General features: G+C 35.4%; 1 protein-coding gene across 4 annotated transcripts in view; it reads left to right on the top strand.

The window, feature by feature from the left end:
• The window catches only part of LRBA (LPS responsive beige-like anchor protein), a 783,746-nt gene that overhangs the window by 562,496 nt on the left and 193,324 nt on the right, over positions 1–27,926 (top strand). For all 4 annotated transcript variants that reach the window (XM_072621222.1, XM_072621224.1, XM_072621221.1 and 1 more), the window contains 2 exons: positions 23,785–23,902; positions 26,103–26,205. In XM_072621222.1, the coding sequence (XP_072477323.1) occupies positions 23,785–23,902; positions 26,103–26,205 (221 nt within the window). The remainder of the gene's footprint in view (positions 1–23,784; positions 23,903–26,102; positions 26,206–27,926) is intronic.

Here is a 27,926-nt window from a genome sequence, read left to right as displayed (position 1 = left end):
ATTAAGAGAGAGGGTAGTCAGAAGCAAAATACTTTTGAGGAAGGACAGGGTAAAAGGAGAGAGAGAATAGAATTATTGGGAGGAGGGGAAATAGGATGGAGGGAAATACAGTTAGCAATAGTAACTGTGAAAAAAAATGTGGAGCCTTATTTCTCAAATATAGAGAACTGAGTCAAATTTATAAAAGTAAGAGCCATTCCCCAATGATCAAAAGATACAATCAGTTTTCAGATGAAATAATCAAAGCTATATATAACCATATAAAAATATCTAACTCACTATTGACTGGAGAAATGCAAATTAAAACAATTCTGAGGTACTGCTTCATACCTGTTAGATTGGTTAACAGAAGAGAAAAGGTAAATGAGAAATGTTGGAGGGGATGTGGGGAAATTGAGACTTTGATGCACTGTTGCTAGAGTTGTGAACTGGTTCGGCCATTCTATGGAGCAGTTTGGAACTCTGCCCTAAGAGCTATAAAACCATGCATACCTTTTGACTTGGCAATGCCATTACTAGGTCTGTGTCCCAAAAGAGATAAAAAGCAAAAAGGAAAAGAATCTATATGTACAAAAATATTTATAGCAGCTCTTTTCTGGGGCCAAAGCATTAGAACCTGATGGAAAACCCATCAACTGGGGAATGACTAAAACAAGTTGTGGTACGTATTATGATGTAATACTGTTGTATCATGAGAAATGATGAGCAAGAAGCTCTCAGAAAAACCTGGAAAGACTTGCATGGCTTGGTGCAAAGTGAAGTGTACAATGTACAAAGTAACAGCAAGATTTTGAGATGATCAGCTGTGAATGACTTAGCTCTTCTCAGCAATACGATGATCCAAAACATCTCTGAAGGCCTTAGGATGAAGACTGCTACCCATCCCCAGAGAAAGAACTGATGGGGTCTGAATATAGATTGAAGCATACTTTTAAAAAAACGTAATTTTTCTTGAGGTTTTTTTGTGTTTTTGTTTTCTTTCACAATGTGACTATTATGGATATGTTTTGCATGACTGTTTGCCTTCTCAATGAGGCAGTTGGGGAGGCAGGAAGGGAGAAAATTTGGAACTCAAAGTTTTAAAAATGAGTGTTAAAAATTGTTTTTACATGTAACTGAGGAAAAATAAGATGTTAAAAGCTAAAAAAGAAAGAAAATGAAAATATAGTAACAAAGAAAAACACAATGTGGAAATTATTTTCTTCATAACAGCATTGGTTCTTACTATACCTATTAATAGGAAAATGGTAGCCAACAGAAGGGAGAAGGGTTAACAACTAGAAGACTAAAAAAAGAAGAATATAAATTTAGAATATTGGGTCTAGTCATAAGGATAGATCCTTATTCATATTGGCAGTGCTGTTCCTAGTGTTAACTGTTTCTCTGTATATCTGTCCCCCTTTCCAAGGTCTACGAGCCGTGTGATGTCATACAAATTTTGTGTGTGTGTGTGTGTGTGCGAGAGAGAGAAAGATCTGAGTTTCTTCTCTATAAAATGAATTTTTTGGCTAAATGATCTAAGATCATTTCAAGTTATAATAGTCTTTCTTGCTATGATTTAGGTAATGGTAATCTTTTATGGATACCCTCTTCCTTTAAATTGTTTTAGCAAATTGAATTTTAGGAAAAGTGTAATATTAGGTGTCTTTGTCTTTGATATTTATTTGAGTGAATTCACACAATTCCGTTACCAAAGCAACTTCCATTCCCTCATCTGTGAAATTTAGAAACCATTTATTTTAAACTTAAAGGAATCTTCCCAGAAGAATTAGACTGGTCATTAATTCAAAATAATAGCTCTTTATTACAGGCATTTTAATCCATGAGGAAAGTCTTAAGACTTAATATGAGCTAAACATGAATCCTGAGGGTGTGGACATACATCATGGTTATCACTAATGTAAGCATAGAGCTAGAATCTAGAAGGAGCAGGATACAAAGGCCCATGCCTTGAATCCAGTCATCTTAAAACTGCAATAAGAATAGGTAGGAGAGATGATGCTCAGCTTCTCTTTACTCCTTTCCAGTTTGTTTGTGCCCCTGGCTCTGTCCTGTGGAACAGGATTACCTAGGCATATGAAAGAGGATCACATTTTATCAAAATGGTCACAGATTTTGGTCATGTGTGTTTGATTGGTTTCCTACCTTTGATATTTTAGGGAGGTACCAGTTAGTTTGTATGAAAGTTTCCAGTCCAAAATACTTTGGAGCACAGTAGATTTTATAAAAGGGAAGAAACAAGAAGCAGTAGTGGAAAGTGGTATCTCTGGGATAGAGGCAGGTTGTGGAGAGAAAGGATAAGCCTAGAAAACTCTTGTGGTTTACTAAACTATCATTCCACCTGTCTTTGGAAAGTCTCTTGAATATTTATGTATTGCTCAGTCCTTTGATAATTTTTTGATGTATCATGAAAATATTCTGTTTTTAGAAATTGTCATTTCAAATAAGGTACTGGAAAATCTTTAAATGATAATACTAATGAGAAGTAATGAGGTCTGTCTTATACCCAAACTGACATTAAATATATTTTGTTGATTAAATGTAATGAATAAAATTAACTATCTAAAGGGACACTCAATAGACAGCAAACAGGGAATATGGTTTTAATGTGGAACTTGAACTGTTCTTTCCTTCCAACTATTTTGTCTCTGTAAAAGCAGAAATTGTCAGGACTTACTCGATTTCATGGAGGCAGAATTGATAAAAGAAGAATTCTAGACCTTATTCTGACTAAGAGGAACTAATTGATGAAATGGAAATGTTCAAATTCATATACAGTGATGATTCCATTTTACACGTCAGAGTAGATAAGGAAAAAATGCTGGTTCTAGTTTGCCAGGCAGACTCAACTTGCAGAGTATATTTTAAGGAGTTTAGATATAGGACTAACATTTTCTTATGGCTGAATTTTCTAAAAACAACATCATCTCAGGAGTTAAGATCACACTTATGGCAACACAATAATAATTCTAATGAAGAAAATTAATTTATTGGTAAACTGTGATTTTAAAAAGATATAAGTAAGAGGTGGAAGCTAAGACATAACTGAGGATTAATATGAAAGAATAGCAGGACTGAAGAATAATGTTAAAGAATTAAACCAAATATGAGCTAAAAGTTGTGAGCAGTGTCACAGACTAGACAGCAAACAATAGTTTGGGTTTTTAAGCTTTATTGCAGTAAATACAGTCGAATAGATAAAGTCGGTCCAAATGATCATTTTTCATAAGAAAGTCATTATCTATTTGAAAGGGTGTTTTTCAATGCAGTGGTGGGATAGAACCCAGATTGTCTATGGTTCAGAAGAGAATGGATGAATAGGAATTGGAGATATTTGGCGCTGAGGTAGCTGACCTAGATCAGATGTTCCAGGAGCTTGGCAGAAAAAGGAAGGAAAAAGTATTTATAAAAGGTATATTGATTGGTAATATACTAATTAAAAGCCTGGGTTTTTCCTGTTTTTAAAGGTCATATGGAAGGAGCAAGTAGGAAAACAGAGATTAAAGATATTATGTAGAGTGGAGTGGGAGGAAAAAAAAGGTCCTTTAGGAGATGCTTCTTAGAGTAGCTTTATGCTACAGCAGGAAATGATGTTGACACCCTTAGAATCTGGGCTTTGGGATTTCAGGATTGGATTGAGATATGATAAGAGAGAGCAAAAATAGTGCAGATATGATCTTCTTCAATTCCTTCTTGATGTTTCCAATTGTACCTTTTATGTCATCACTTTTAGTTGTATACCTTGTGAGGGTGAAGAATGAGTCATTCTTTCTTTGTATTACTCATTGCATAGTGCCATATATTTAAATGTATTTGAAAAGATCAATGATATTGAGGTAGCCCAGCTGACAGATTATCAGTCCTAGAATCAGAAAGCCCTGAATTCACATCCTGCCATAAATCCTGTGTGATCCTGGACAAGTGTTTTACTCTCTGTCTGCTTCAGTTTCTGTAACTGTAAACTGAGGATAATAATATCACCTACTTCTCAGGATTGTGGTAAGGATCAAATGAGTTGATGTTTATAAATCTCTTTGCAAATCTTAAAGTGCTATATAAATGTTATTATTCTTGTTTTAATATCAACAGTGTGTGTCCTTTCTTAATTCTTACAGATTATAACTGCTCTGTATCTTAGTAGTTTCTGTGCCACAATCTTCATGATTTGTTTTGGCCAAATGTCTTTTGGCCAAAGTCATCATTTGCTGGACAACCTTATGTTAATGAGTTTATTTGAGATGCTTCTCAAATGGGGCGTGTTTGCTGCCAGGCTCATACATAAAACTTTTCTAGTTTTGTGTAAACCGAGGGTCACTGCCGTTATAAGGCATCAGAGTAGAACTTTAGTCTGAAAAAAAAAATTGTACCTAGTAAACATTTAATGTTTTGAATTGGTATTTTTCTACAAAGTAGCAAATGAAAGCGCTGTCTTCACTTATTTGTTCCTTTTTACACAGAATGCTCATATTGCCCCATTCGTAAATCTTCTTCTTTGCCCTAGCTGCCTTCATTTCCTCAGGGAGGTCAGTCCTTTCACTAGTAGCAGGATCCCCATGACTTCTCTTTAACTAACTGTTTGTTAACGAGTGTGGTTGATACAACTCAAGGAAGTATGTGCTATAATTCTTTGAATTTGAATCTCTATCATTCTAGGTTTTCCTTTGTCTGTTAAATATATTGCTAATTACATGGACACATCAGTGTCTGAATAACAGTTGTCATACTTCTCAGTTTATCCTCAGCAAATGGGAAATTAGGATTAGTGATGAACTCCAAATAAGTAGGCCTGATCTATGTGTGTTGGCAGCTGCAGTGAGGTCAGGACTCAGAATAGAGAAGAAAGGTTAGAGACTCTATTTCAGATAAGCTTAGCTTTAAGTAGGAGAGGACCTCCACATAGAGATGCTCTATAAAAAGGTTCATGAATGAGACTAAAGAAAAGATATGAAATCAAAGCACTTTAACATTGCCCTATTTGTTGGGTAATTTAATTTGATCTGTTTTTTCCACAGTTCCCAGTAAAAGTGTTTATGATTATATTGCCCAGTCTGGTTTTTAACTCAATGTTCTACTACTTGGATGGCATTCAACATATTTAGGAGAAAGAATCTAGGCTAGAACAAAAATGTCAGCCAAAGTGAACCTGTCTTTCCTCAGACTTTGTCTGAAGATCTGTGGTTAGTTTGAATGATTACCTAATCTATGTCAGAGAGAGGTTAGCCATTCATCTGGGGCACTGCCCATTTTCACACACACAGTCACTGAGGCTGAATTATTTGCTGTCTCAGTGGGTGTTATAGATTGAACTTGAGTCTCTGATAAATGATCATCAAAGTAATGAATCTTTTGAGCTCTGAAACAGGGGACTACTGCAAGACCATGAAGATAAAATGTTCTGCATTAAAAGAAAAGCTAAGATTTTTCACTCTTAACTCATTGGAAGTCATCAACCCTTTAAATGAGGAATTTTGATTTGAAGGATAGTTTTCTAGATAGATAGATCATAAATATAAGTTTTCTGAATATAGTTTCATTAGATCTAATTTGCTGCACAACAGATTTAATAGCAAGATGCTGTTGTTTCTAGTTTATAAGTAACTCATAGCTCTCTTCCAAAAGAAAAATTAACCCGTAATAGAAGAGGTCATTCAGAAGAGACAATTTCTGCAATTCATTTTTTGAATGACAAATAAGTGACTTAATACTTGCTTACAGTTGTATAGCTTTATATTTTAAAAAGTGTTTTCCTCAGATTCACCCAGTGAGGTTGCTCTTATGAGTACTGTTTCTGTTTTATACTGAGAAGAGTCAGAGTCAGAGAAGTGGTCAATTGGTCATAGTCCCCACACGAGAAGTGGCATAGCTCTGACTTTTCAGGCAATTTGACTCTAGCCATCATTCTCTTCACTCTACTACACTATTGTGAACTGGGAGTCTTCCATTTATAGATACTCAGATGGCCATATTTACCCCACAAACCAATCCTAGTGATCACCTTCCTACCCAGTTTCAGACTTAGAACTTTAGAAATATTACAAAACTCAAGAAGCTTAGGGTTCTAAAATATTTGAATGTCAGAGGGACTTGAGCTTAGGATCTAGTACAACCATTTTTGATCTACATGATGTGTTTTTTCTTCTGAGAGCTAGCCAGAGAATCTCTAACACCATTGTCCATGTCACACCGACTGTGAATCGCAAGTGTGGGTGTTATAGGCATGAATTCTTGTTTTCTCTCTATGCTCTCTGAGTGAATGACCTCATCTGCCCCTCTGGGTTCAGTTACCATCTTTTTACAGATGACTCACAAAGTGATATATCTAGCACTGCCAGTTTCTTACCTCAACTCCAATTCCCACATCATTTGGACGTTTCCAAAATGATGTCCTTGAGACATTTCAAACTCACCATATCCAAAACAGAACTCATTAATTCTGAATCCGTTGCTTCCTTTATCTAGTTACCCAGGTTCAAAACCTTGGTAATCATCCTTGGCTTCTCCCTCTGATTCATCTCACACATCCAGTATGCATATACATGATAGTTGCCAAATCCTCTCATTTCAATCTCTACATCTCTCCCTATGTCCCTTCTTCTCTATTTACTTGGCAGTGACTCTAGTTCAGGCCCTCATTACCTGGGCTATCATGGAAGTCTCTTATTTACTCTTACCTCTCTCAAGGCTCTCCCTTCTTCAGTCATTTCTCCACACAATGACCAAGGTGATTTTCCTTAAACACGAGTCTGATCATGGCACTTCACTTTAACTCCTTATTCTCTACCCCCTACACATCCCCAATAAAGTCTAGTTGCTTCCTATTGCTTCTAGTATACATTATAAACTCCTCTATTGGATGTTTTAATCTAGGACCTGGAACCTTCCTGCATTTCTCTTCTTCTCATACATTATTCCCATTTTTGCACTGATTCAGCCATAGAGAACTTCTTGATATTCCACAAACATGACTTTGCATTTCCTATCTCTGTTCTTTTGTAATGATTGACATGCATTCTTGGGGTGCTTTCCTTCTTTCCCTTCTCTTCCTGGAATCTTTGGTGTAGTTCAGAACCCAACTTAAGAACTGTCTTTTATATGAAGCCTTTTCTGAACCTATCAGCTGCTAGTCCACTCTTTCAAAACGACTTTGTGTTCATTTGCTATATATTATGTGTATCATTGCATATGGCTTTATTGCCTCGCCCCTTCCATTAGAGTGGAAACTCTTAGAGGATAAGGATTATTTCATTGTTGTCCTTGTAACCTTAGCTTTCAGCGCAATGCCTGACACATAGTTGGTGCTTGAGAAATGCTAGTTGGGTTGTTATTTTTATGCCGTAAGTTTTTTTGTTTTTGTGTTCTATGTATTAAATAGCCAATTTACAAATATTAACTCTGGGATCACAGTCTATTTGTTGACCTGGAGATTGCTTATAGGTCTAGAGATGGCTTGCCTGTATCAGTATCAGTATATTCACACAGTTTATGAACCTCTTGGTTTTTTTTCCTTTCTATCTGACTGTACTGCGTAATTTATAGAAAAACATAAAAACATACAAGGATAGCTGCTTAAAAGACAAAACCTGTATTCTTGTTGACTATACATGTTACCTGACTTTTACACTGTTTCACTTATTGAACATAATGGCAATCCCTTGCATTTTTGGCCTTGGATTATCATAGAGGTAGCAGTAAGGAGGAAAGGTAAAAGAGAGGATCTTGGGCAGCATAGAGGGCAGTAGAAGTGGCTCTACCAACTGAAACTAAATAGTCCCTAAGGCCCTTAATCTGAGTACTGTAGGATTTAAATCTGGAAGAGACCTTAGAGATCAACCTGAGAGATTGATACATAGGGACCTTAATATAAATTAAGGGACCTTAGAGATACAACAAGCCTGTATACATCCTGCTCACTTACCCCAATTCTTCATGATCATCACAACAAAGATGAAATATGAAGGCGTAGCTTGTGACTAAATTATTAAGTTAAGGATTCTTAACAGCAGGAACTAACTATGGGGGGAACAAGAGGTAAAGACATCTTCCAATCTGATTCCTAAGAGGTACTTCTAGGTAAATTGCAATATATTTTTTTTTTGGAGGGGGCAGCTTTTTTCTCCTCTTCCCCCCATTTTCATATAGATAAAATTAGACTAAAATGTACGTTAAAGACACCCTTGAAGGCACAGAGGAGACACAGAAGGGCAATTTGAGAATTGTTCTATCACCTAGTTAATTGTAGGGAGTTGCCCCCTCTCACACTTAATTTAGTCAATTCTATAAATATAAGCCTGTTGGTATTCTTGGCTTAAGCTGGATAATATGACTGATTCATTTTCCAATACTCCACCCCTATCCTAATTACTGGTCCAGAGCCAGAAGAGCTGGTGAAAGACTACCTTTATTCAAAAATTTCTAATAGCTCTGAATATTTTCTGTCCAGGACCTTTATTCAAAATCCCTTATAGCTCTGACTCTTCTATCTAGGATTTGACTTGTAGGAGGGAGGAACAAGGTTGATAAGGACAAATTTGTCCCTTTCAGCTCAACTCTAACTCAAAAAACTATTCTTTGTAATCTTAATCTGAAATGAGACATGATGGAATGTATTAAATGTATAAATCAGTCAGTCAGTACACTCAAAACAAAGTCAAGTGCAAGTCATGTCATTATTTCTCTGATGGCATGGTCTTCTTTGGCAACGCAGGACGAACACACACACACATTTATTAAATGTTTACTTAATATGTGCCTAGCACTGTGCTAAGTGCTGAGAGGCAAAACGTTAAGAAAGGCAAAAGATAGTTATTGCCCTCAAGGAGACTCCATGTAAATAGCTATCTACTAAAAAGCTGTGTACAGGATAAATAGAAAATAATCAACAGAAAGAACATACTAGGATTGAAAGGAATTGGGAAAAGCTTCCTTTAGAAGGTGAAATTTGAAGGACAACCAATGAAATTGTCCAATCAGCTTGTTGGAGGAATCTCAAGGAAGCCAGTTTCACTGCATTGAAGAGTATTTGGGGCAGTATAACTTGGAAGAAAAGTGGAAATATAAGGGTTATCCACACTGATTTAGAGTTGTAAAAGGCCTAAGAGGTTTAGTCCAGTTGCCTTATTTTACAGGTGAGGCATCAGAGGTCAAGAGAAATTAAATGATTTGCTTCAGGGTCATCCTGCTTAGTAAGTTACGAAGCTGAGACTTGAACCCAATTCCTTTGATTTTAAATCTTGTACTTTTCCCAGTTAATCTAAATTGGTTAGATCTAAGTTCATGTAGCCAAGATATTAAAGTAATAGTGATATTTTCTTTCCTTCTCCTTTCTTTCATTGTTTGGTCAGTCTCCTGCATGTTAATCTCTCTAATTTTTTTTGAGCTGCAAAGAACTCTCCATAACCATGGAGAGGAGGCTGTGGTTCAGAGATGTTAAATGACTACAACTGGTGTTATTGTACCTTATGCTAAATCTGATTTTAAAAAATTTTTTTCTTCTCCTAAATCTTTAACTTTTAGTTTCTTTTTTTAAAAGTATATTGTAAGGTATTTGGACCCTACTAATGCATAGTTTGTAGTAATTTAGGTACTTTTATCATTTTTGACTAAGAAAATCAATGAACCAATCACTTTCTCTGTGAATTTTTATTACGTTTGGAGTATAGTTGGGGAGGCGAGGGAAGAGTAATACAGCATAATTTAGTATTTTTTTTTTACCTAAACTCAAGAAATTAACTTTTTTCTCAATTTCTAGATCAAACATTTTCTCTCTATTAAAAAAACATGGTCTAGCATGTAGAAAATTACAAGATTTAGAATGAGAAAACTAAATTTAAATTCTGGCCCTGCTACTTACTGTAATGGTACAACGGAAAGAAAAATTTCTTTGGAGTCAGACAACTGGGATTTAAATCTTGCTTCTGAGTCCTACAACTTAGTTGTGTGATCTTGCTCTTGTAAAATGAGATTTAGCTAGATAATCTTTAGGATCCTTTATGGCTCTAGATCTACGGTAAACTGTGACTGATAATCATTTTATTTCTTTTGGCCACAGTTTTCTCCATGTAAAAAGAGGGACATGGAGTAGGTAATGTCTTGGGTCCTTCCAGCTCCAAACCTAACTATATATAACATAGTTATAAAATGCACTTGCATGCATGCATATATGTATATCACATATACATATTTGTACATATATAAGCACATGTATGTCATATGTGTATTTTGAACTCAGTAAAATATTTTTGTAAGCTTATTGTGTATATAAATGATCCTTAAGTATATATGCCAGACTACACTTTTAAAAAGTGTTCTAGAGTGCTAACTTTTCACTGTTGGGTTAGTTCTCTCCTCCCTTGCAGTTATCCCAAATTTTAATGTACTTTTGTTTCTTTAATTTATGTAATATGAAAATAAGAGCAATAGCAAGAAGCATATTAATGTCAGGAACATTCACTATGAATTAGTTGCAAATGATTCTTATAGGCTTATGAATAGTTTGTATACATTCCAGTACCATGACATAAAAATAGAGTTGTAAACAACATTTGAGAACTATTAAATAAAATGCTTGGGCTTAAGCAAATGAGAAACTTGGAAATGTGTATTTAAGTATTTGTAAGCAAGACTAACTTTTAATCAGAGAGACAAGTGAGTCCTGCTTTGTAAAGTTAGTTTGATTGATGTGCCATTTACTGTGTTTTTGTTTTATAAGAATGAGACTTTTTGTGTGTGTGTGTGTGTGTGTGTGTGGAGGCAGTTTTATTCAAAAAGTAGCAGTTAACGTAAGCTACATGGGACTGTCAGTGTCCAAATTATGAATAGTTTTGTATCAGAATCTGAAGGAGTTCCCATGGTTTGTGAAATGTTTCTGAGGCCTGGCCTATAATGGATGCCTTTTTCCATTGTGAGTATAAAGGCAGTTTGCTGTTTTAAAGGAGCAAATAATTTTTTACAGACTTGTTTCAACAGAATCTCTTGAAACTATTAGGATACATCTAAATCTGCTAGCCTTACTGGGCAGTATGAAAGTGAAAGTTGCCTCAGAATCTCTATTGACCCTTGTGTATGGATAAAGATGGCATCTGACAAATATGCTTCCAGTTGGAAGCTTGGTTAATCTTACATATTACAGTTATATCTAGAAGTTATAGATTCTCTATGAACCTTTGAAACTTTTTGCTATAACCCCTCCCCCCAGAAGTTAATATTTTCTTTAATTTGTGACAATTTTTAAAAAATGATACCTTTGTGCTTAGCAAGAAGATTTTCCAGAGGTCTGATGGAGAGTCAGCCAAGGAGTGCTGTGTAATTATAAATCTTAAATCCCTTTGTTTTGAGAAGCATATAGAATTCTGGTATATGAGAGAGCTCTAGTTTTGTTCTTAAAAGCACATGCAATCAACCACTTTTCTTTAGTAGGCTTGGGATCTAAGCTATTGTGGTAACTTGGATTTTTGCCTACACATCGTTGGTGGAGATGGACCTGCTGAAGGCACACTATTTCCTTCCCTCCTCGTCCCCCCCTCCCCCCCATCCTTCAGTCTTTTTTCTTTTATAGGTTGAGAGAGAGCGCCTATTTAGCATGAATAATCAACCTCATTGCAGTGAATTCTTGGGACCCAAATGATCTTCACTTCCTGGGGAAATATATAGCCTCAGACAATACATTTCATTTTTTTTTTTAGTTCCTGTAATTCCCATATAATAAGGGGAGATTACTGGGGAATTATCAGCCTCAAAACTTTCAGAAGTAAGAGATACTTTGATGACTTTGCCTTGAAGAAGAGTGATTACCTTACTTGCTTTTCCTTGTTCTTCTATAGAATGACTGTTGATAGAAATGCAGCTGACATTTTTCATGCCTCAGGCAAGCAGTATGAGATTCTCCTAAAATCAGCTTTTTGGGATAATTTTGTGTGTATATGTTTGCTGAGAGAACAATGGTCATAGAGAGCTCATTTTGTTTCTAAGATTCTGAAGGCATATAAGTGCTGTTAATGACCTCTAAATTTCAGTACCATAGGGCAACATTTCATCATTTATCTTGTGGCTATGACACTGCCAACTGACAGAGGCTATCAGCCCATGTCTCTTGTTCTCATACAGCTAGGGAGAACTTCTGTTTCTAAACAGAGCAATATTGGCTAAACAATGCAATAAGAAAACATTATGTGTGTGTGTGTGTGTGTGTGTGTGTGTGTACACACAAACATGCATACATTTATAGTAAATCCTAGATCAGAATGGATTAAATGTTATATTTAATTGATTTGGACCAAGGCTGCAATATTCCTAGGAAGTCAAATGTGGATAATAAGGTGGGTTGTTAGGAACAAAATGAGGCTCAGTTTAAATAGTTTAAACTCCCCTCCTTCAGAGGGAGTTGTGGAAGTGTAACTTTGTAAGTATGAAAAAATACCTGTAGTAAGAAGTCTTAGGGGAGGGGCGGAGCCAAGATGGCGGAGTAGAAAGATGTACATACACATAGCTCCGAACCCATAACCCATAGAACGGCTACAGGGAAGTAACTCACGGCGAATTCTGCACCCAGAGGCCACGGAACATTGGAGCGAGGGAGATTTCTGTTCCAGAGAGACCTGCAAACCTTTCGCGGGGGGGTCCTTCGCGCTGCGGACTGGGCGCTGGGACTGGGAGCTGAGTGCAGCCCTGCTGCGGCCGCGGCACCAAGAGGAAAAGATCCGAGCGGGCTTCAGGGACGGGATCTCCAGCGGCCACGCGGGTCCCTCCACCCACAGAGGGACCTGCAAACCTCTCACAAAAGGTCCGTCGCGCTGCAGAAGCGGAGCCCAGCCCAGACCTGCTGCGGCCGCGGCTGCGGCACTGAGAGAAACAGATCCGAGCAGGCTTCAGGGACGGGATCTCCAGCGGCCGCACAAGTCCCTCCACCCACAGGTGACGGGGGTCGGTGAGAGAGTCTCTTTGGCGGGTCAAGAGGGGAGTGGGGTGCCCCCATAATTCAGGCCCCCCCGGGAGGTAGAAGCTGAGAGGTGGCTGCAGACCCGGGCTCCCCAAGCGGGCAGGAGCCTGAATCCATTGTGGAAGGTCTGTGCATAAAACCCCTGAGGGAACTGAGCCTGAGAGGCGGCCCTGCCCTGACCTCAGCACCTGAACATAATCTCATACTGAATAGCAGCCCTGCCCCCACCAAAAGCCCTAAGGCTGGAAGCAGCATTTGAATCTCAGACCCCCAAACACTGGCTGGGAGGATCAGGAGGTGAGGTGGGTGTGAGGAGAATATTCAGAGGTCAAGTCACTGGCTGGGAAAATGCCCAGAAAAGGGAAAAGAAATAAGACTATAGAAGGCTACTTTCTTGGTGAACAGGCATTTCCTCCCTTCCTTTCTGATGAGGAAGAACAATGCTTACCATCAGGCAAAGACACAGAAATCAAGGCTTCTGTGTCCCAGCCCACCCAATGGGCTCAGGCCATGGAAGAGCTCAAAAAGAATTTTGAAAATCAAGTTAGAGAGGTAGAGGAAAAGCTGGGAAGAGAAATGAGAGACATGAAGTCAAAGCATGAACAGCAGATCAGCTCCCTGCTAAAGGAGAACCAAAAAAATGTTGAAGAAATTAACACCTTGAAAACTAGCCTAACTTCATTGGCAAAAGAGGTTCAAAAAGCCAATGAGGAGAAGAATGCTTTCAAAAGCAGAATTAGCCAAATGGAAAAGGAGATTCAAAAGCTCACTGAAGAAAATAGTTCTTTCAAAATTAGAATGGCACAGATGGAGGCTAATGACTTTATGCAAAACCAAGAAATTACAGAACAAAGAGAGAAGAATGGAAAAATGGAAGATAATGTGAAATATCTCACTGGAAAAACAACAGACCTGGAAAATAGATCCAGGAGAGACAATTTAAAAATTATGGGACTACCTGAAAGCCATGATCAAAAGAAGAGCCTAGACATCATCTTTCATGAAATTATCAAGGAAAACTGCCCTGAGATTCTAGAACCAGAGGGCAAAATAAATATTCAGGGAATCCACAGAACACCGCCTGAAAGAGATCCAAAAAGAGAAACTCCTAGGAACATTGTGGCCAAATTCCAGAGTTCCCTGGTCAAGGAGAAAATATTGCAAGCAGCTAGAAGGAAACAATTCAAGTATTGTGGAAATACAATCAGGATAACACAAGATCTAGCAGCCTCTACATTAAGGGATTGAAGGGCATGGAATAGGATATTCCAGAAGTCAAAGAACTAGGACTAAAACCAAGAATCACCTACCCAGCAAAACTGAGTATAATACTTCAGGGGAAAAATTGGTCTTTCAATGAAATAGAGGATTTTCAAGTATTCTTGATGAAAAGACCAGAGCTGAAGTGAAAATTTGACTTTCAAACACAAGAATGAAGAGAACCATGAAAAGGTGAACAGCAAAGTGAAGTCATAAGGGACTTACTAAAGCTCAACTGTTTACATTCCTACATGGAAACACAATATTTGTAACTCTTGAAACATTTCAGTATCTGGGTACTGGGTGGGATTACATACACACACATGCGCGCACACACACACATACATAGAGACAGAGTGCACAGAGTGAATTGAAGAGGATGGGATCATATCTTAAAAAAAAAAATGAAATCAAGCAGTGAGAGAGAAATATATTGGGAGGAGAAAGGGAGAGATTGAATAGGGCAAATTATCTCTCATAAAAGAGGCAAGCAAAAGACTCATTAGTGGAGGGATAAAGAGGGGAGGTGAGAGAAAAACATGAAGTCTACTCTCATCACATTCCACTAAAGGAAAGAATAAAATGTACACTCATTTTGGTATGAAAACCTATCTCACAATACAGGAAAGTGGGGGATAAGGGGACAAGCAGGGTGGGGGGGATGATAGAAGGGAGGGTATGGGGAGGAGAGTGCAATTCGAGGTCGACACTCATGGGGAGGGATAGGATCAAAAGAGAATAGAAGTAATGGGGGACAGGATAGGATGGAGGGAAATATAGTTAGTCCTATACAACACAACTATTATGGAAGTCATTTGCAAAACTACACAGATTTGGCCTATATTGAATTGCTTGCCTTCCAAAGGGAAGGGGTGGAGAGGGAGGGAGCTAAAGAAGTTGGAACTCAAAGTGTTAGGATCAACTGTCGAGTAATGTTCTTGCCACTAGGAAATAAGAAATACAGGTAAAGGGGTATTAGAAAGCTATCTGGCCCTACAGGACAAAAGAGAAGATGGAGACAAGGGCAGAGAGGGATGATAGAAGAGAGAGTAGATTGGTCACAGGGGCAATTAGAATGCTTGGTGTTTGTGGGGGGAAGGGATAAAAGGGGAGAAAATTTGTAACCCAAAATTTTGTGAAAATGAATGTTAAAAGTTAAATAAATAAATTTTATTATTAAAAAAAAAAGAAAGAAGTCTTAGGACACATCATTTACATAAATGCCTGAGAAGTCTATCTCTTGGATCTGATAAAAAACTACACATGTACCATAAAAGAGGCTTTAGTTTCCTTGTTTTATCCCTTGTTTACATTCTTCTGAATCTGTTCTGAATCTATCCACGTTAGATTTATAAATTCTCTGAAAGTCTTTGTTCTAAAACCTTGCTTAAATTTCATTCAAAATATAGGGCTTTATTTACAGAATTTAGGCCCATTACAAAAAATGTTTTCTGGCAAGCCATATCAGAGCTGGCTTGTGAACTGAAGGCATTATTTATAGCAGTATTGTGTTATAATTCAATTTAATAAACCTTAATTAAGCACTTATTATATAAGGCCCTGTGCTCGGCCTGAGAGACTCAAAGATGAAAAGCCACCATCTTGATGCTTAGAGAGTTTTCAGTCTCCTGGAATGTAAGAGGGCATAGATAGCCATAAGTGTATGGGAAGATAGGGTTGGGGCAGGTGCAGGCTTAAAATAACAATAACTGACATTTAGCTAGGATTTCCCAGTTTACACACTGTTGGAACCCCCTTATCTCATTGGAGCCTCAAAATAGCTCTGGGAGACCTGGTACTCAGGATGTGTTTTGTTTTGTCCAGCCCTGTGATTACATTGCTGTGGTGAGCTGGAGCTGAGGACACTTCTACTGACACAGATTTGCAACTATTTTACAACCTGAAGACTTGCAGGTTGCTTGGGGGCACTGATCCATTAAGGGCCTTTCCTAAGGTCATACCCCCAATATGGGTCAGAAGCAGAGCCTGAGTATAGGACTTCTAGAACCCAGGTAGGTGGAGTAGAATGAAAGTGGATGAGAGCTAGCTTGGGTTCCAGGCAGGGCTTGTGTCCTCCAGAAAGTAGAGTAGGAAAATTTGAGAAGTGAGATAACACTTTTAACTGAGGAACTAAGTAAGGAAAGTTTCACGAAAGAAGTGGCACCTGAACAGGCTTTGAGGGAAGAAAAGAATTTCATCAGGTCAGGTAGGATGAGGAATGAGTTCATGTTAGACATGTGGAATGGAAGCAGAAAGCTTGGGTCCTAGGCTCTCCTATCCTTGGTTGTCAGTGCCTACTTTATATCTGAACATAGCAGGAGAAGAAAAGATGTTGGCTGAATAAGTGAATGAACTGTAATAATGATGGCGGTGATGATGATAATAATGATGATAACTTACATTTATGTAGCACTTTACAGTTTCAAAGGGATTTTCAGCTATCCCATTTTTTCCCCCTTCCCAACAACCCCTTGGTTCTATCTGTATTCTTCCCATTTTTCACATGATGAAACTAAAACTTTCAGAAGTTAAATGACTTGTCCAGATTACACAATTAGGCTGGATTTGAACTCAGGACTTCCCAACTTCAGTCTGGTCTAGCTTTCCATTGTTCTACCAATGCACCACTAAGCTGCTTTTAGCTGTGGATAGGTAGGGTATTTAGTTATAGCTTGACTATGTCTCTTTCTTCCTCAGAGTATTCTGACAGAGGAGTTAGTAAGAAAAAAGAAAATGCAGTAAATAGTGAAACAGTGCTGCAGTAGGAATTAGCTTCTGTTCGTATGATTTACTTGACTAATCTCAAAGAATATAGACTAATGCATAAATTATGAAGCTCTGCATATTTATGTTTAAATAAATTACTGAAATGAAATAAAACAGGGTAATGACAGTGTTCTCAAATTGTCTCAAGAGTCAGTCTGATATTACTCACTGAAATAAAGATAATGCACACTTACTGTCACATTTAGGGATATTTTCTTTCTCCTACATTTTACATGTGTATGCTTTTAAAAATGATTGTGGCCACTTTATTAGTTTTGGTTCATTGTAGCATCTTGAAGAAAGATCAAACAAAACTCTTCCATTCCTTATTTAGCTTGAAATTGGTCATGTGATTTAACTTTTTTTTTTAATTTCTGTATGTTTAGAAATACTCAAATACTTCAAAATTTTTAAAGCTAAAAATCATAAATCTCTTTGTTAATACAACATTTTTGTTTGAGTTAAATGGAATGTTTCTTTGCAAATTCAACAAACAAAAGGTGAAGAAAATATCCTAAATCATTATCTTTTCTGTATATGGTAAAAATAAAAATAAAGTTAGACATTATTCCTTGTCCCTAGTACCCTTGTATAGCAAATTTTGTATTTTGACTTTTTTTTCCTTCCCATTTGGCACATATAGTGTTAGTAAAGATAGACAAAGTTGAAACTGGCTTCTGGGTTGAAATACTACTGTTTTATTGTAACCTAAGCAGATAAGTGAACATTCCACTTCAGAGCCTTGGCTCATACATATGAAATGTTAATTAAAGAAAAATGGCTTCTCTAGTTACATCATTTACAATGCAAAACATTTTCTGACTGAATAAAATTGGAAATAAAACAGAAAGAACTAGCTAAAGAATCTTTAAATTATTTACAGGCCAGGGACTTAAAGGTGCATACAGCTAGCACAAATATTACATTATGAAATAGGAATTTCAGTTTGCAGTAAATCTGTCTGCCACTGCAGCTTAAAATAAAATAGTTTTACCCATCTAAAGCAACATCAATTTGCCAGTCAGTGCTTCATGTATCAAAGTGTGTTCTGTGAAAATATCAATATCATTGGTTAATATAAATGAAATTAATTTTTAAAGCTAGGCTAAAGGTTGACATCTGAAAAATTGCATTACTTTGCAGAAGAGAAATTTCTGTCTTCTAGTGAAATTTCAGGTCATGAGGGCAAGTAATTTTCACAATCTTCAATGGGAGCCAGTGAAATATGAACTTCATTGTCACCTAGCCCCAAAGCGATAAGATAAAATGAACTGATACATCATTTGCTGTGGTTTTATCATCTCTTGCAGTAATTGGAAGAGAAAACATAAGAGTATGTGTGTGCTTTTCCACCCTAAACTCCCCGTCATCCATACCCAAGCTTAAAGCCATTTTAGCCCAATCAATACAAAGGTCACACAGCACTTTATTTATATATTTTTAATTCTTCATCATGGCTAAAACTGCCAAGTGGAACATTAGAGTAATGAATATGTTTAATTGAATTTGTCATCCATGAAAATACTAAGGAGACTACTATGCCACACCATAGTACTAGTAGGCAGTGGGTGGAAAAATTGACTACATGGATGAAGAATTATGAAGTAAATATTTGATAATTAATTTTAAAAGATACTTTACCTTCTGTCAGTTCTTAACTTTAATTTTAGTGGTTCTGATTTTTTTTCTGGGAGATTCATAAAGCAGCATTACAAAATCTGGAAAAATCCCAAAAGCTTAAGACAATGTTTGATAACATAGAACCATTACCTGGAGTTTTTCAGTTATGCCCGATACTTATAAAACATTCTTTTTAATACATGTTTGAAGATTATAAACTAATATCATACATATATGGTTGAATCTAATTCTGTAAGTACATAAGAAAATCTGAAATCTAGGATTATTATCAGACTACTGTTAGAAATCAAGTTTCAGATAAAATCACATATGACAAATTCTAAAATCCTATTTACTTAAATACTTTTTAAAGTACATGATAGAGCTATTCAAGGTAAATGTTTGATTAAAACATCTTTAATTAAGGTTGCCAAATCATAATTGTTATCAACAGTATAGATTACTCAAATACTTTAAAAAATATATACTTGTAAAATAATGGTTTTTATTTCTCATATGAAATAAGCGTACAACCCTTGCCAGGTTTTAGATATTTCATTTAGTTCTAAGGTTTGTACATCATAAATATGATCTGTAGATATTCAGCTGTTACTAGTCGCATAATCCAGGAACATGACAGTTAGATTTTCCTTAGCTTCCATCTCAACAGTACCCATGCTAACTTGATAGGATAGGGATTCTGTGTTTTACTTGAGGTCTAAGACATTGTGTCTGCTTTTTCATTTGTCTTTTAATTTACAAAAGTAATTTATTAATGATGTTAGTCTGAACGTACTGTTATTGGCAGATTCCTCAAGAGATTTTATGGAGTTGTGGGAAAGAAAAATTATAAAATTTGGTTGAAAGAAATAGTTTGGCTATTACATTAAGCACTAATACAATATTTCAGTAGAATTACTGTTATCTATGCAGAATTCAGTGACGAGGATTTTTTCTGATGATAATGTGTTATTTGTTTTACTTTGTTCTCAATAGTTGTAAATATATAATCAATCTATTTAGTTTCTTTTTTCTCACTCCATTAAAATGTATTGTAATTTAAAAAGACAATGTATTGATTATTTTCTTTCTTAACCTGCTGGAAAGCCAGCTCTCTTTATAGCCAAGATAAAAATACTATGTTTTGCTTTGGGGATGAGCATAATCTTTGCTTTTCAGTGATAGAAATCTGATTTTTTTAAAAAAAAAAATAACCTTTTAAACAGTAGGTCAATGAAAGTATGATTATAATTACTATTTTGCTGTTGGTTTTTTGGTGGGATTGGGAAAATAAGACATGATCAATACATTTGATTTGGACAGTTTAAAAACTGTTACAAAATTATAGTCAAGGAGAAAAACAGAAGACTGAATTTTTTGTTACTTTGTAAACCAAGAACAGGTGCAATAGGATGATGAAGGTCTTGTCTGAATGTTATGTGGTTTCTACGAAGACATGTTTCTGTATTTCAAGACAACTTATCTCTGTTTTAGAAGTCATAATTCTCCATTGAAAATTTCAAAGGAACAAAGATTAGAAAAACATTTTTATTATAAAAATACTTATTTTCAAATGCTCTTCTCCAAACTTGATTAGTTGATAAGACAGTTTTGCTGAGACATTAGAACAAAGAAAGTTGAGTTCAGGTATTAATAAAAGAAAAGGTGATAAACATTCAGGGAGAGCGCTCTGAGCTGTATCTTTGGAACTACTATACTTGGTGTGTTAAGTGCAGAGCAGTGGTAATGATGCAGTTTCCATAGCAACTGGTTCATTGGAGGGCTAGACCTCTGTCTAGGGTGCTGTCAGTATATGTGGAGTTTCACAGAACAGAAAGTCCCAAAGAAGGGTCTGCTTCCACCTAATCCAGTTTTAATTGAACTCCAGAGACTTTGAAGTGAAGCTATAGACCAGGCAGATACTATTCGGAGAAGAAATGAAGCCTTGCTTAGCTAGGCCTCAGCTGCTTTTCAGTATTTATACCTTTTTCTAATGAATACTTTCAAAAACGGTTATTATAGTAGAAACATGCCTCTATTGAAGGATGCTTAGTTTTCTCTTTCAAACTCTGTTTATCAGACATTTTGCTATAACAGATTGTGCTTGCCTTCTTTTTTTTTTTTTTGAGTGGAAAATTTCCCACAATTAAAAAAACCTCATCTAGTCCTTTTAAGGTAAGGAGTTAAGTTTATATGCTATTGATAACCTTTGCTGAATGCCAAACAACATTGAGTATTTTGATTAGTAATGTTTAGTTATATTTGGAGCATTAAAATTTTGAATTATTGTTATTATTAGCATGTTTTAAATATGTTTTTCTTATTAATTGAGCTTTCTAATTAAAGAATTAAGCAGTAAACCCTTTACATTTTGGGTTTTATTGAAAACATTCTGAAATATATTATTATGTTTTCATGCATTATTAAGAATAGTGTACTGAGCACAACATAATCTCTATTTGATGATCGAGGGCTTTACAGTATTGATAGTTTTTGTGAATACAAGGGACACTTCAGTAAATGTTTGTTTACTGAGTGAATTAAATGCTCTTCACTTTTTCATTGGATAAGGTGATGGTGTAAAAGGTAGAGGAGATGTGGGAGAATGTGAGCTGAGTACAGGAAATGTTCCTGGAGTAGCTTTTCTCTAACTCTTAGAACCCCTTTACACTCTTAAAAAATTAGCGATGACTGCCTCCTTTCCCAAGAGCTGTTATTTAGAAATTGTAGCATGTTGGTATTATTATGAAAATAGCTTTGACTTCTTCAACCCTCTGGAAAGGTGTTGGGGTCCCCAGAATTCCCCAGACCACATTTTGAGAACCATTGTGTTTTTCGTTGTTGTTCTTTTAAAAAAATCCTTCTATCATTTTGTGTCTGGTGATTTTACTTTCTCCTGAAAATAAAAGTGAACCTGATTAATTAAAGTTTCTGTCTAGTCATGTTTCAGCTACTTACAACTTTCACATAGTTATTCCCAAGAGATCTGGTTTCAGATAGGTGTTTATTAAGAGCCTGCTAGATACTAAAGATATTCTCCCTTAGGTGCTCAAAAAGACATTAAGATAGGTTCTGCTCTTAAGTGGTTTTGAATTGAATAGATCCTAAATTCTAGTCAATTCAAGTAAATGGTCTGCCACTGATCAAATGTGTGCCTTTGGGTTAGGCATTTGACACCTCTCTCCCCCAGTGGACCTCAGTTTTCACACCTGTAAAATGAAAGGATCTTATTAGTTTAAGGTTACTTCCAACTCTAAAATTCTATAATTCTCTAAGTAACAGTTAGTTACATAAAGTTATTTTTCTAGTATTGACCAAGTTACCTTTGTCTTCAAGATAATAATTTCATACTTTGTTTCCATTTTCCTAACTAAATTTCAGTTTTTGTGTTTATATTTGAACTTGAGTTGAACATGACTAAAGAAAAGGGAACAAGTTTTTAAATTATTCTTTGATGTCATAACACTCTCTTACCTTCTGGACATAGTTTCTAGTAGGACATTATGGTGAAGAACTTGGGAAGCTTGTTTTATTCAGCTCTATTGCCCTCTTCACCAGCAAAGTGGATAGAGCACTAGGCCAGAATTCAGGAAGACTTGAATTCAAATCCAGCTTTAGATACTAGCTTTGTGGTCCTGGCAGACTCACATAAACTCAGTTTCTACATGTGTAAAATGGAGTTAATATCATCACCTATCTTTCAGGGTTGTTGTAGGGATCAAATGAGATAATAACTGAAATGTGTTCAAGTACAATGGTTGGCACATATCAATTATTATAGGTAACTGACTAGGTCTTGAAATTGAGAGAATACTGAAGAAGGGACAGAACATCATATAAGCTGAAATAGTACTGTTCCCTTACTACTTTCTATACGTACTCTTTTCCTTTCCTAGTATAACTTCATGACTGAATTTAGTTTTTAATTTAGAAAATGGGACAACTTTTGAAGGATGTGGAATATGTTCCACTACTTAGACATCTTATAATAATGGTTTTTGCACTCAAGTTTTTAATTACATTTCATTCCTGCCAGAGCACTGGTTTCTGGTGTTAGTAAGCATGCATTTGTGACCTCTCTCGCTGTTTTTGGTTATGTAATGGTAAATAATGGGAGTGGGAAAGTAACCACCATTATTGTCCCTTAACACCTTCATAATTAAGCTTTGAAATGAAAAGGCCAAACTGAAGCATCCATGTAGCATAGTAGGGTAGGACTCAAGATGGGATTAATTTGTCAGGGAGACTAAGCATGTGTGTCTGTCACGTGGAATCACAGGAATTGTAACAAGTTACTCTGACAGTCACTTCATAGAGAGATTTGCAGGTTTGTGGTTAGCATTAACTGAAACAAATGCTTAGCCTTTTATAGTCAACTTTTATGCTCCTAGAATAAGTGACTATTGCCAAAACAGTGAATTTAGCATTTTTTGTGTATGTTTTTATGGAATTAAGATTTTTTTAATGAAAGAAAAGTTTCTTTTTATATTGTAACTATGTTGTTGAGCTTAAATTGGGCCTGTGCTCAATAATCCTGTGTTATTCTTTGTTTCTTGGTAATCATTAAATTGTTGACAAATAAAAGTATATTTTACATGACTATCAAAAATGCCATATCAAAAATATAATGAAAACTTTCTTATTGAAAGCTACAAAATTTCTAATTATTTAAAAACTCCAGGTTGAATACTTTCTTAATGGTTATCACCACCCTTTAAAACAAACAAATTTATACACGCACGTGCACACAGCATAAAACATTGATTACTAATATTATAGGTAGGATGGAAGACTCTGGTTTCTTTTCTTTGTTTCTATTTTTTTCCAGTCTGAACAACTTTCTAACAATTAGAGCTGTCCACAGATATCATGAATTGCTTTTGGGAAACAGAGGGCTGTCACTCACTGGAGGTCTTCAAGAATAGATTGGATAATTTTGAGGGGAATCTTATTCAGGTATGGGTTGGACTAGTTGACCTCAGAGATTCTTGTCAACTAAGAGATTTTCTGATTATGTAATTTGTTCGTTCAGTACATATCTAAATGCCTGTTTATAGAATTGGCTATAATCAAATCCATTTCTCTTCTTAATCACGATTCCACCTTTAAGCAGTTTTATATTAAAAAATGATTCTTTGGTCATTCAATTGCTTATAGTGATTAAAACTGTCCCATCTCTTCCTCTTTTCTTCTCTTTCATTTAGATTTTGGCATATACTGAAGGACTGCATGGAAAATGGCTCTTCACCGAAATTCGGTCAGTATTTTCCCGGCGCTATCTTTTGCAGAATACAGCATTGGAGATCTTCATGGCAAACAGAGGTAATGTCATACTGCTCAAAACTCAAAATTTTGAGTGTAATTTTCACATCTTAAAATAGCTCATTTTTGGAAGAGTTTGTAAATATAGAAAGTGTCATTACTGCTTTCCCATTTTAGTGGAAATTTCTTTTATTCTCTTATAGTCTAAACTTTCCCTTGACCACAACCAGTATTATATACCATCCTGTGATTTTTCCCACTCTAGTTTGTAATCTTTAAGTTAATTTATAATTTTTACCTTTGAGAAAAAAATATCTTTTAACATAATTATGAAATATATAAATAGAAATACTGGTATACATCTGGTATAACAGACCAATAATCCTCTTGAGTTTTGGTTTCTTACCGTACTTTTATGTCTGTGTCCTTTTTTTTTTTTCACCATTTCAAAAAATTAGAACTTTGAATCTGTGGGAGGGATAGAGGAATACAACTGTCAGTTTGCTCTCCTTAACCTTTCTTTGGTGTTTAAATTCCTGCTGGAATGAATCCTACATGTTTTAGAGAATCAAATGACACATTTATCTCCTGTCAAATCCAGTACCTTATAAGAAGACACTATCAGCAGATAGTACTGAATTATTCTCAGTTGTTTTCTATTACATCATTCTTCAAAGTGGAATTAAAATTCAATTTGTGGGTTTAGAATGGAGCTTGGTAAAATCCATTAAGGCAAGGAAAGCGGGCAGTATGGGAATCAGGAGGTAAACTGTCTCAGTGTATGAGTGGTGTCATAGAAAGGGACATTAAAGAAGGTAGTGTCTCAAAGTAAGACAGCTCTCACTCTTGTAGGCCCTAGGGCTAGGTCCATTCAAATGTTTTATTTCCTCCTGACATAATCCACAGGTTTTTAATAATTAAAAAAAATTTATAAAGATATTACATTTTTCTTCCTATACAAATTCAGATACCTATTGTAAACAAATTTACTTGGAAATTTTTGGTTTTTTGCTTTTTACTTATTTACACTTTTTTAAAGGCAGACATTATTCTCTTAATCAGTTAATTCTTTCACACTTTTATACTAATTTGCATTTCATTTGTCTCAAAGTAGTTTATCCTTGACTATATTTATGATTTACACAGATTTATTCATTTTGTACTTTTGAGAAATTTTATACATACCTTTGCTTTATCTATTCATTTATCTGTTGCCATTTCCTCCATGACTCTAATTGGTAGCTTTCTTTTCCTGTGTATTTCATGTACATTGTGTTTGTCTCTTATATCACCTTAAATTTTAAAGGCAAGAAGTCATGTACTCAATAAGCAAGGAATTATGTTCTCCATAAACTTATTGGTGGGATGTATGAAGTTTCCTCTATCTTATGTAATTTCTCTAGCTAAGTATAGTATTTTTAGGAAGTTGAAAATGTGTGATCATTCTCACATGAGCTCACCTGGCTATTTTATATTCTTCAGGCTAAATTCCACCTAAAACATGATGACAAATTAAGACAGTCTTCATTTGTCCTTGTAACTTTGTTTAAAAATGGCCTGGATATGGACAGTGCTATTTTTATGTGGGTTTAAAAAGTTTTTTAAAAAAGTTTAAACTCATATCAATAGTCATTATTGATTAAGATTTATATATGGGTTATGACAAGTATATAGATTAAAATTAAGTTCCTGTGACTTCCATAAATGTGCAGTTGTTTCCAGAAGAAATTATTAGAACTTTTGGGAAGTTACATTTTATTGGTTTTTAGCCACAGAAAACTAATTTGCTTTAGGTCACATTGCTTTGGATGTAGGAAGTAATATTGAACACACTTCCATAGTAAACAGAATCTTTTCTTGAAAACTAGGTACTACTGTAAATAAAAATAATTAACACGTTAATTTCCCAGCTGAATTTTTACTTGCTTTCACTCATTTAGTTTAAAAATTGTATAAACTTTAATTTCTTTTGCAAAGCTGATTCTGGAAACCCAGAGAGACCATGACATGCTGCTGTTCTCTTTATTCAGATAGTGTAACTAGATTATTTCAGCTTCGTGTTAATGTTAATAAGACAACAGTTGCTGGAATTCCTGACAGTGTTTAGAAGAGAAAAGGGATCTGAGAAAAGAGTTTATAAGTAAAATGGAAATAATGCCTGGCCTAGACATGCTTGATTTGCTGAAGACTGTGGGAAAATAAGTTTCAGAATCTAACAGATGCAACTGAGAAAACGTATTCCATACTTTTATGTTTGTAGTGGCCGTAATGTTCAACTTTCCAGACTCTGCTACAGTAAAGAAAGTGGTCAACTGTCTACCTCGTGTTGGCATTGGAACTAGTTTTGGATTGCCTCAAACCAGGTAGCGTACTATGCTTTAAGACATTTTAATAGCCTTTAGTGATGTTTTATGAAGAAAAAGTTATGATAACAATAATCCTGTGATTGACTTTGGTAGTCTTTGAACTTAATTCACTTCTGAAGTAAAGAAATAGCAACAGTCCTATTTTATACTTACAAGAAACTAAGATGCAGAAAGATAGAAAGGTCCTCGCAGTAGATCTTATATGGTAGAATTGTAGTAGATCAGGGAAAAATCACTCAATGTGCCCAACACAGTCATGTTTTCCTATTGTTATGCTTTGCAAAATGTTTAGGTATGTTGATTTTCATATGAATATGGAACTTTGGAGATAATAAAAAGTCTTTGCTATTAGGGGATCAATGAATATTGAAGTTTTATGAGAATAATTATAGTTACCCTTAATTAATGATAGAAATCTTTATTCTATGGATAAAAATGTTTAATGATGTTTGCTTTAGCCATTTAAAAGCATTCTCCCCAGTAAGAACATACCACATTCAAAGATCCAAATTTACAGCATCAGTCATCTTGTTATTTTTACATGTAGAAAAAGCATTCATCTTTAATATAAAAGGATTGATTAAAGAATTGCTTTAAAAATCACTTTTAGTACAATTAAAGTTTTTCTCTAGGATACTTACAAATGCTTAATTTATGAAAATGACATGTTTAAAGTAAGGTACATTTATATAAGTAATTAAATAACATTTTGATCATTTATTTGACATAGATTTATAAATACCATATTATTTTGTTATACTTCATTTGACCAATATTAATCTAAAGTCACTTGTCTCTTCCTTTTTACTGTTCCTCTATTGATAGTATCAATATCACAGTATGTTGCTCTCCTACAGTGTCTTAAGGAGAAAAACTCCTTAAGGAGACCAAGGACAAGGATCCCTGAATCATTTTCAGTTTCAGGCTGTGAGAACTAACTATTCAGAAGCTTCAATGATCAAGAAAGCCTGAGGCCCAAAGCATGACCTTTTAAACTTGCTTAAACAGTACTTCCATTACTACACCCCAGGTTCCCTGAGCTTGTTTCTGAATGTTGAAAGAAGAGACAATATGTATGGTGCAGTGGAATTTCAGATTAGAAATTTAGAAATGTGAGTTTTACCTCTAGCTCTGCTTTGCGGCATTGAAAGTCATTTCGACTTACTGGATTTCCAGTTCCTCATCTGGAATATGAGGGTTTTATATTAAGTGATCTCTTTGGTCCCTTCTGGCACTTACAAGCTGTAAAGTTAGATGAACATTCGGAATGCTTAGTAAGCCTTCAATCTTCCCCTCAGCAGTTTCCTTCATCTTTTCAATGCACTAGAGATACACAAATTATCATTTTATAATGACCTTTCTGCTCCAGGTATTGAATTACAGTTGTTACATATAAATAATAAACTAAGGAGACAATTTTTTTATCTAGGAGATTGACCTAAATTGATAAGGACTTATGAACACATCTGTTATACTGAATTGCAATTTAATAAAATTCATGGTATCATCATTAGAAAAACATTATCATTGTGTATTTTTGATTAGGACATGAAAATGGCTTAATTATGTAAAATTAAACATCTTAATGGTATTTTTCTTAAAGTGACATTTTATAGGACACATTAAAACCCCTGCCCTCTAATTAGTTGTTTAACTTTTCTGTTGTTAGTGTTAGTATTAACTATCCTAGAACATTTTTAAAAATTTCAAAATCAGAG

This window comes from Notamacropus eugenii, chromosome 6, assembly GCF_028372415.1.
Source record: "Notamacropus eugenii isolate mMacEug1 chromosome 6, mMacEug1.pri_v2, whole genome shotgun sequence".
In the NCBI taxonomy this organism is placed as follows: domain Eukaryota; kingdom Metazoa; phylum Chordata; class Mammalia; order Diprotodontia; family Macropodidae; genus Notamacropus; species Notamacropus eugenii.
Note: the sequence above shows the minus strand (reverse complement) of the source record. Positions and strands in the feature narration are given on the sequence as shown.